The sequence below is a fragment of the Cuculus canorus genome, chromosome 2, assembly GCF_017976375.1.
Source record: "Cuculus canorus isolate bCucCan1 chromosome 2, bCucCan1.pri, whole genome shotgun sequence".
NCBI classification, from domain to species: Eukaryota; Metazoa; Chordata; class Aves; order Cuculiformes; family Cuculidae; genus Cuculus; species Cuculus canorus.
The window spans coordinates 100,713,864-100,724,172 of NC_071402.1; the positions used below are offsets into that span (position 1 = coordinate 100,713,864).

Sequence of the window (10,309 nt, forward strand, 5' to 3'; positions counted from 1 at the left end):
CATAGGCTGCTACAAGGCCTCCCCAGAACCTTCTCCTCTCCAGGCTAAACAAGCCCAACTCTCTCAGCCTGTCCTTGTACGGGAGGTGCTGCAGCCCTCTGATCATCTTCACAGCCCTCCTCTGGACTCCCTCCAACAGATCTATGGCATTCCTATGCTGAGGACTCCAGAACTGAATGCAGTACTCCAGGTGAGGTCCCACGAGAGCAGAGTAGAGAGGAAGAATCAGCTCACTTGACCTTCTGGTCATGCTTCCTTTGATGCAGCCCAGGATATGGTTGGCCTTCTGGGCTGCAAGTGCACATTAATGGGTCATGTTGAGCTTCTCATGCACCAGCACTCCCAATTCCTTATCCTCAGAGCCGCTTGTAGTCTATTCTCCATCCAGCCTGTAACTGCACTTGGGATTGCCCTGACCCAGGCATAGGAATCATGCTACTTATGTAAGTATGATCATCTCCTCTCTACTCCAAGGATCAAGCTAGCCCTCTTTACCACAGCATTAAACCAAGCTCATGTTATTCTATTCCAGTCTCGCCCCTAAATCCTTTCCAGATTCACTGCTTCCTTGCTATCCTACACTATGCCTGTCATCGTTGTTCACATTTCAAGACATGTTGCTATGTTCCCTTGTATTCAAACATGTTTTGTCAAAGAGATGTCAGCATCCATACCTCTTATCATGCCGTAAGAGCTTAATATCAATCTGAAAAATAGAAGATTTTTATATGGTAAAAAGAATACAAGTGGTGTTCAAAGAAGTGAGAATGATCAAACACTTTTGAACCATATGACCTCCAATAAGATAGGTCAGCTATGATAAGGATGTGTAAAACTAAAAATTTTTGCTTCCCACTAGAAATTTCTAGCTTTATATGCTGCTGAAGAATAATACTTCCCAGGGAAGTCCTAACTTTTCATAGTTTCCAAAGAGCAACCCTTAGTCACAGTACATGTATCTTGAAATTGGTTCAGGTTAGCCAGATACAGGTGAAAAATGACAGGTTTTAATAAAAATTGCAGTAACGTTTTCATTAAGTTCATATCTGGTCACATTAGAAATGAACCACTACAAACTGAAAATATGAAGTTAAGATCCTGTTTGTATAGGGTAGACAAGCCTACCAAGACTGTTATTGTAAATTAACCTTTTAAGGTAAAAATATGTAAAGTTAAAAGGCACTAAAATTAATACATACAAGCACCATGTCCAAGAAAGCTGCTTGTGGCAAAACATGTAATTCTATCTTCTCTATCATTTACTTCCTATATGTCCAAAGTTTTGGCTGGCAGGCAACTAAAGAGAACTCAGACGATCTTAAAAATGTCTTACCACTCCTAATCAAAAAATATATAGAAGTACTCCAGCTCCAAAAACCCCAAGTTTTCAAAAGCCACCACCTTGCTTTAATTCAAATTATGAAAAGGCATCAATAATCTAGTTTGAACATATCTTGCTTCTTAATTTTTGCATGAGATGGTTTTAAGAATTCAGTGCAATCTACTTCAAAGTTGCAGGTTATTTTTTTTTAGTAAAGAAATTTCTATATATATTTACTGTACCACCCAATTACTACATTTTTTTCATCAATGTAAGTAATCTTGAAAAGCAGAACAAGGTGCACTTAAGTTCCTTGTAGACCTCTTTACATAACAAAGCATTCTAATACTAACCATCACTCATTTTATCAACATCACTGAATTTTAGCTATCCTTTATTTAAGCTACTATTATAATCAAGCACAGCGTACTTACAATGCAAACACACTGCAAAAGCTCTTTAAAAATCTTTACAATATAGACGAAGTACAGAACCTGCTATTTCAGTAAAAGTAATTAGAAGCATGATATTGTCTTCTAAAGAGACTCACTTTGATTTGGCCCACTTTCTTCATAATCTTGTTCACTCATGATTAAAGAAAATCAAGTCGTTTCCCTCTGATGATTCTTCACATATCAAGAATTGAAACAGGAAACTGACAGTTGCTTCCTCCCAGCTTTGTGTAAGACCTTAAATCCTGCTTCTTACTGGTATTAGGTTAATCCTGAAACAAGTTCATTAAGGCTTCATGCACTGTGACGCATGCACGTGACACAGTTAAACCTACAGGACTGTCACAGAAGTCTCTAAAAAGAATTAAGGTGGAGGGTTTCGTCAGCAACAAACACATGCTCAGTGAAATGAGCAGGATCAAGTTACTAAAACATCCCATGTCTTTTCCTAATAAAACATAAATTTAATTTTATTTCCATCAAATAAATTCGCTTTAAAATACTTCCACTAAGCAGACCAGTACACGTTAGCAACCTACTTCAAAGGTCTATGTACTATTAAAAAAGCCAATTTTATGCATCAAGTACGTATTAGCAGACCTTAAGCAAGTCTAGTTGCTAAACATTGATTTTATATAGAAAGAGCTTGCATTAATTGTACTTAAGATGTAGCAGTTAAAAACTCTAAAATATAATTCTGTAACTTTGCAAGTACTTTTTTTAAAAACAAGTATTTTGAAATGATAAAGAGGTCCTCTTTAAGACTGGCTGCATAATTGGTTAATCCTCTTTCAAATTACATATAGGACTGTGTTCTAGTTTATGCACTGATCTGTCTCACACATCACATACAGCCTTAAACAACTTCATACAAACTGTTTCAATTCTATTATTGCTTAGAACAGACTAGTTCTTGTGGTCAAATCTTTGAATTACACCCGAAATCCCCTTTTCCTTATGATTCTAACTCACATGGTCAGTCAACCGTGGAAAGGCTGAAAAGGTTGAAGGCTCTTCCCAAGCTAATTTCCCAAGCTTCTGCCTTTCTAAAACCAGTTCTGGTGTTTACTAGGTCCCTAAAAGAGCTGCTTTAGCTCACTGATGCTGAAAAAAAGCCTGCTCCTTATTTGATTCCCCTTACCCCAGCCCAGGGACTGGTTCTTTGGTCCTCACCAGCAGAATAAAGCAGTTAGTGTAAGTCCTCACCAGTTGTTCCACGAAACAAGAAAGGCCAGTAGAGGGACAGACAGGACTAGTCATTAATCAAAGGCACCAAATTATCAGGTTGTTTATGTCTTGGTAAGTTTCTCTTTAAAAAGTAAGCTTGTAGGAAGATATTTTTAATTTTAAAAGTGTTCAAACTTGTGTGCCCCCTCGTCAGAAAGCAAGAAACAGAACACGATATTTTTCAGAAGATACAGGAGTTCAAAAAAAAATAAATTTTTTTTAAGCAATTACCACTCAAAACCTCATCACCCAGAGGCTCCCAGAATGATTTCCTAAATAAGCTGCAAGCTAACTAAAGAATATAGCTAATTAAGGTACCTAATTAAGAACGCTAGATGTTGAAAACAGGAAGCAGATGATACTGTCCGGTTGACACAGACATCATTAAGCAATGCTTTCCTACAGCTGTGATTTCCTACAGCAAAGTTATTTATGGGCCATCTTTAAGTTTGTATACTGCTAGCTGCTCACGATCCATTTCTGAAGATGACTGTCAGGTCTTCAATAATATATAGGTAACTTCAGAACTTCATCCAATTTTATAGCTACTTGAAAATTTGTATATGAAATCCAAATGACTGTAGTTTTCATAGACTGACTTGGCTGAGCTTGGTTGGCTGTCAGGTGCCCACCAAGCCACTGTATCACTCCCCTCCTCAACAGTAAAGCAAGGGAAAAAAAAAAAAAAAAGATTTGAAAGTTTACAGGTCAAGAAAGGGAGGTCACTCAACAATTACCATCATGGGCAAAACTTACTTGACTTGGGAAATTAATAAATTAAATTAAGAGAGTAGGACAATGAGGTAAAAGAACAAATCTAGAAATACCTTCCTCTCACCACCATGCCTCCTTCCCAGGCTCAACTTCACTAACATCTTCTCCGCTTCCTGCTCTCCTCCCCAAGTGGCACAGATGGTCAGGGAATAGAAGCTGTGGTAAGTACACTAAGTGCTGTCTCCACTGCTCCTTCCTCCTTGCGCTCTCTCTTTGCTCCAGCATGGGGCCCCAACCACCCGAGACAGTCCTTCATGATATCCTCCAATATAGGGTCCTTCCCATGGGCTGCAATACTTCAAGAAACTGCTCCAGCATGGGTCCTCTTCCACAATGTATAGTCCTTCAGGAATGGACTAATAATATTTCCATTCAGATTCAGAAAATATGTCCCCTGTGATAATATTCTATAGTTCATTAGCCTAGAGAGCAAATAAAAATAGCACTATTAGTTTCATTCCCCATGCTCTAGCACCTACTTTTATGTAAACATAGTTCAAAGATGCAGGAAAAATTAATCAGGTCACTGATGCCAAAATGGGTGGTTTTCTGTGGTGAAGTAGGGGAGTGACAGTGTTGTTCTGCAATGAGCTGATTTAAGTAAATAAAGCCTCTTAAAACAACTTTTTAAAAACAACTGGTTTTCTCTCATAGCTAGGTCCCTGCTAATTTGGCTTCCCATAAAGGTTCACAAGCAGTAGCACTGGAGAGAATACTACCCACCCTAGCAGCAGCTGATAAGGTCTATCCAGTAGCAAAATATATCCCTTACCATAAGTAGCCTTTACAATGCATACCTGTGAGCTTTTAATATAGTAAAAGACAGCTTAAAAATCACAGAATCACAGAATCACAAGGTTGGAAAGGACCCATTGGATCGTCGAGTCCAACCATTCCTAACACTCCCTAAACTATGTCCCTCAGCACTTCATCCACCCGTTCCTTAAACACCTCCAGGGAAGGCGACTCGACCACCTCCCTGGGCAGCCTGTTCCAGTACCCAATGACTCTTACTGTGAAGAATTTTTTTCTGATATCCAACCTGAACCTCCCCTGACGGAGCTTCAGGCCATTCCCTCTTGTCCTGTCCCCTGTCACTTGGGAGAAGAAGCCAGCTCCCTCCTCTCCACAACCTCCTTTCAGGAAGTTGTAGAGAGTAATAAGGTCTCCCCTCAGCCTCCTCTTCTCCAGGCTAAACAACCCCAGCTCTCTCAGCCGCTCCTCGTAAGACTTGTTCTCCAGCCCCCTCACCAGCTTTGTTGCTCTTCTCTGGACACGCTCCAGAGCCTCAACATCCTTCTTGTGGTGAGGGGTCCAGAACTGAACACAGTATTTGAGGTGCGGTCTCACCAGTGCTGAGTACAGAGGGAGAATAACCTCCCTGGACCTGCTGGTGACCCCATTTCTGATACAAGCCAAGATGCCATTGGCCTTCTTGGCCACCTGGGCACACTGCTGGCTCATGTTCAGTCGGCTGTCAACCAGCACCCCCAGGTCCTTCTCTTCTGTGCAGCTCTCCAGCCATTCTTCCCCCAGTCTGTAGCACTGCATAGGGTTGTTGTGCCCCAAGTGCAGGACCCGGCATTTGGCCTTGTTAAACCTCATGCCATTGGTCTCGGCCCAGCAGTCCAGCCTGTTCAGATCCCTTTGCAGAGCCTCCTTACCCTCCAGCAGATTGACACTTTTTCCCAGTTTAGTGTCATCTGCAAACTTACATGATAACAAAACATTACAAGCAAAGCTCAGGTGGAAAACTGGTTAGATGGCCAGGCCCAAAGAGTTGTGGTAAATGGAGTTAACTCCAGCTGGAGGCCACTCATAAGTGGTCCCGCACAGGGCTTAGTGCTGGGTCCAGTCCTGTTCAATATCTTTATCAACTATCTGGATGAAGGCATTGAGTGTACCCTTAGAAAGTCTGCAGAGGACACTAAGCTGGGTGGAAGTGTGGATCTGCTGGAGGGTAGGGAGGCTCTGCAAAGGGATCTGAACAGGCTGGACTGATGGGCTGAGACGAATGGCATGAGGTTTAACAAGGCCAAATGCTGGGTCCTGCACTGGGGCACAACAATGCTGTGCAGTGCTACAGACTGGGGGAAGAGTGGCTAGGAAGTCGCCTAGAGAAGGACCTGGTGGTGTTGATTGACAGCCAACTGAACATGAGCCAGCAGTGTGCCCAGGTGGCCAAGAAGGCCAATGGCAACTTGGCTTGTATCAGAAACAGTGTGACCAGCAGGTCCAGGGGGGTTATTCTCCCTCTGTACTCGGCACTGGTGAGAACACACCTTGAGTACTATGTTCAGTTCTGGGCCCCTCACCACAAGAAGGATGTTGAGGCTCTGGAGCGTGTCCAGAGAAGAGCAACAAAGCTGGTGAGGGGGCTGGAGAACAAGTCTTAGGAGGAACGTCTGAGGGAACTGGGGGTGTTTAACCTTGAGAAGAGGAGGCTGAGGGGAGACCTTATTGCTCTCTACAACTACCTGAAAGGAAGTTGTGGAGAGGAGGGAGCTGGCCTTTTCTCCCAAGTGACAGGGGACAGGACAAGGGGGAATGGCCTCAAGCTGCACCAGGGAAGGTTCAGGCTGGATAACAGGAAAAAGTTTTTCACAGGAAGGGTCATCAGGCACTGGAACAGGCTGCCCACGGAGGTGGTTGAGTCACCATCCCTGGAGGTATTTAAAAGACGGGTAGACAAGGTGCTTGGGCTCATGGTTTAGTAGCAGATAGGAATGATTGGACTCAATGGGTCCAAGAGGTCTTTTTTCAACCTGGTGATTCTATGAAAGTCCTGCTATGACAGACAGTAAAAACCAGCTATAGTAGAAGACTTTTACTCATATTCTGATAGCTGCAAAAGCATTATCACCAAAAGAAAAGAAACCTCAATAATAATATTTTCATTACAGAATGAGAGAAGATAAAATTATGAGGGTTGGTATCACTATATTTGGTGTTACTTTCTCCTGAAATAATCTACTTTAAAGCTGGTTTATAACTAGAATTATTTAGCTCTTAGGCAATAAGTACAGTAAGAGAATGTTAGCATTTCATTCACATGAAATTAACACAATGGAGTAAAAATAATAATTTGGTGTCCATTTCAAGCATTAAGATCCTCTACAACACACACAAAAAAAAAAAAAGTAAAAATTCCAACAGTCTAAAATAAATGTTTAAAGAGTTATAAAATGCCAAGTGACCACTTACTCCACACTGAAATCACCGCAAGTTCAGAATTTCATTATCATGTGCAATTCTGGATCTTCCCCCATTTCAAAGTGAAAGTAAGTGGCAAAAGTTCAGAGAATGACACAAAGTAGAACAGTAAGTATGGAATAGCTTGCAAGCAAAGAATGACTTAGTAAGAGTCTTCAGTTGGAAAAAAGGTGATAGGGTTAAGATGGGACAAGGTTTATAAAAATCCTGAGTGATCTGGAGAGGGATCTCTCCAGTATTAGCTTGATTTGATGCCTTTAATCTGATGACTGACTCAAAAACCAAACAAAGAGGCAATTTGCCTTTGAGCAGCAGATTTTACTGCCACAGTTTGAGATGCCAAAAAATGTAAGTTAATTCCTGACTGCATTAGAAAACGGAAATTTGCTGAGTGTATGTATTTAGAATACATATAAATTTAGAATTTAATCTAAAACTCTAAACTCACCAAAAACGATGAGAAGCTAATCCAGTTTCATAGAAAACTCATCTTTCTCTGGCCCAAAACTTGCTGGAGCCAGGAAGAGCTTGTGAAAATACCATCACATTTGCCAACTCAAGGATCTCATATGCATATCCCTAGAACTAAGCATTAGCCAGTACTGGAAACACCGTGCACACTACTGGCTAAGCACAGGAACAGGGCAGAGAGGAATAACTAACCTGTGGAGACTAAAAGTCAAGACATCAGTTCACATTTTTTCAGGTGCGGAGAACTGGACAAAATGCCATGGGATTAAATGGAACATGTAATACCGTATTTTTCAGTACAGCAAATTCTGAACTACAGACTGGTTCCGTGTTTGAGCAGAAGCTGACTGAAAATATAGTAGACAGCTCAGTGAGTTTAGTTTGTCTTCCCTTCATTGCATATATACCTGCCTGAACTACTTCCTGATTTTCAAGCAATTAGTATTTTACAGAAATTCTCAGCATTCGTGCCTCATTAGTTATGTGATGACTTCTTGATAGATGGCAAGGCTTACCATTGATATTCTTTGTACCTGAGGGTCTTGAACTCAAAAAGATTTTGTAGATGTTAATTTTCATATTGGTTTCTCAAGAAGACAAGTGCTGTGGCTAGGGAAATAATCGTATTAAATGCTAAAAAAAAAAGTTATACTTTGAAATACCTGACATGCAGAGCTGCTAATAAAACAGAGATTTGATCAACTTTGCAATGTTTGGACAGGTCTGTCTAATACAGTCACTATTGATATATGTGAAGAAAATAAACAAAAAAAACCCCAACACAAATCAAAGATATAATTTCTCATAAAACTTCATGCATTACTGCCTACAGCAGACTCCCGTTTCCTTCTCTTCTTTAACTGGTTATTATTTCTTGACTACCTTTCCATTACAGTGTACTATAAATACATTAAAAGGCACAGGCATATATGCTTCTACGTAGGCGTGTATGCTTTCTTTAACTTTGTGCATATTTAAGTCAGCAGGCTCTAACCCTCAACTGTAGCCCCCAAAGGTACAGAATTTCACACAATTATCAAGGAGTGAAGAGTATAGAGTAAGATTATTACAGAGTCCTCCATTATCACATAGATGAGTATCAAATAAGAATGTCTGAAAAGGTATAAATACACAGAATAATAAGTGCCTTGCTAATAAGATATGAGAACTACTTTACTTGTGATCTAATGACTAAAGAGCATACAACCTGCTTCCCTCCAAAAAAATAGTGTTGTGGATTTGGTGGGGGTGGTTTTGTTTGTTTTGGATTTATTTTTTTTAAAAGGTATTAGTGCAGTCAAGGAAATTCCAGAACAATTACTTTTTTCACCTGTGATAATCAGTGTCCTAAATAATGTACAAGACCCTACTAGCTCTCATAGTGCAAGAATCACAGGATGGTTTGGATTGAAAGGGACCTTAAAGACTTTCTAGTTCCAACTCCCTTACCATGGGTAGCGACACTTTCCAGTGGATCAGGCTGCCCAAGGCCAGCCTCACCTTGAACACTTCAAGGGACGGGGCATCCACAACTTCCCTGGGCAACCTGTACCAGTGCCTCACCACCCTCATCATGAAGAATTTCTTCCTAATGTCTAATCATCCCCTCCTCCAATTCAAAGACATACTCCCTGGTTCTTTGACTACGTGTCTTTATAAAAAGTCCCTCCCCCACTTTCCTGTAGCCCCTTCCAGTACTGGAAGCTGCTCCAAGGTCGTCCCTGGAGCCTTCTCTTCTCCAGGCTGAACAACCCCAACTCTCTAGCAGTGATTCAAGCACTATACTTGGTATTACTGCTGCAATACACATCAGAAAAAGGGAGTGTTAAGGGTTTCAGAGCCAAGGGAAGAAAGAGTTATTGCTTCCCTAGCAGCGCCCTAACATCCCAGCTAGAGACGTACTGATCTCCCCAGCACCGCTTGTAAACACTCATCCCACTGCAGAAGAGGCTCCCTGAGCAGAGTCCCGCTGAAGATGCCCGAGGTCCCCCTCAGGCTGCAGGAGCGAGGCCGGGCAGGATGCGAGGCTCGTGACACCACAGCACCGGGTGGCGAATACCTACTGAGCGCGATACACGGGCGCTGGAGCCAAAGAACACGTCTGGGCTAACACCTGGCGCAAGTCAGGTAAGCCTGTGCTCTTCTCCACAGTCCGGATCTTCCCTGCTGCCTCCATCGGGATTTGGGGGTTCAAAGAGCCCGCGTGCCCTCCTAGCGCCGCTGCCTCCGCCCCGCCCGGGCACTGCCTCCTCCTGGCCGGCAGCTGCTGGAAGCGGAGAAACCCACTCCCAACGCCGGACTTTCTCCCCGTCCCGGGACGCGTTTCTCCACTTGGACAGGGGCGGCGACACGTCTCCCCGCACGGCCCCCGCGGACAAAGCGTCCGCGCCGCCCCCGAGCGCTGCTCTCTCCTCACCGGAGTCCCGGTCCCTCTCATCGTCTCCTTCCTCCTGCCGCTGCCCATCCCGTTCCGCCGGCGCCCGCTCCTCGCCCTGCGCCTCCACCGGCACCACGGTGAAGCTGGTCGGCATGGCGCCTCCTCCGCGGGCTGCAAGCCGGGCGCGCCCGGCGGGGCTCACGTGAGCGCCGCGGTCTCGCGCGGGGGGGCGGTGCCGGCTCTGCCCCCGCCGACCGCGGAGCGCCCGGGGCGGGGACAGTGGCCGGGGCTCGTTGACGTGGGTGAAGCTGCTCGTCTCGGAACGGGGGGAGCGGCGCGCTGCCGCAGCTGGGCCGGGGCCGGGGCTGCTGGGGGGGCAGCCCGAGAGCGCGCGCGACTCCGAGCGTGGGAGAGTAGCCCTGCCTTCGTTTGGGTTTCAGCTGTGGCACAGAAAAGGTTTCGTCTCTTTTTCAA

At 43.7% G+C, this 10,309-nt stretch overlaps 1 protein-coding gene across 1 annotated transcript in view; it reads right to left on the bottom strand.

Annotated features, from left to right (window-relative positions):
• The window catches only part of SLC12A7 (solute carrier family 12 member 7), a 65,860-nt gene extending 55,808 nt beyond the window's left edge, over nt 1-10,052 (bottom strand). The window contains 1 exon segment of the mRNA XM_054057849.1: nt 9,875-10,052. Within this exon segment, the coding sequence (XP_053913824.1) occupies nt 9,875-9,989 (115 nt within the window). The 5' untranslated portion in view covers nt 9,990-10,052.
• Between the last annotated feature and the right edge of the window lie 257 nt (nt 10,053-10,309).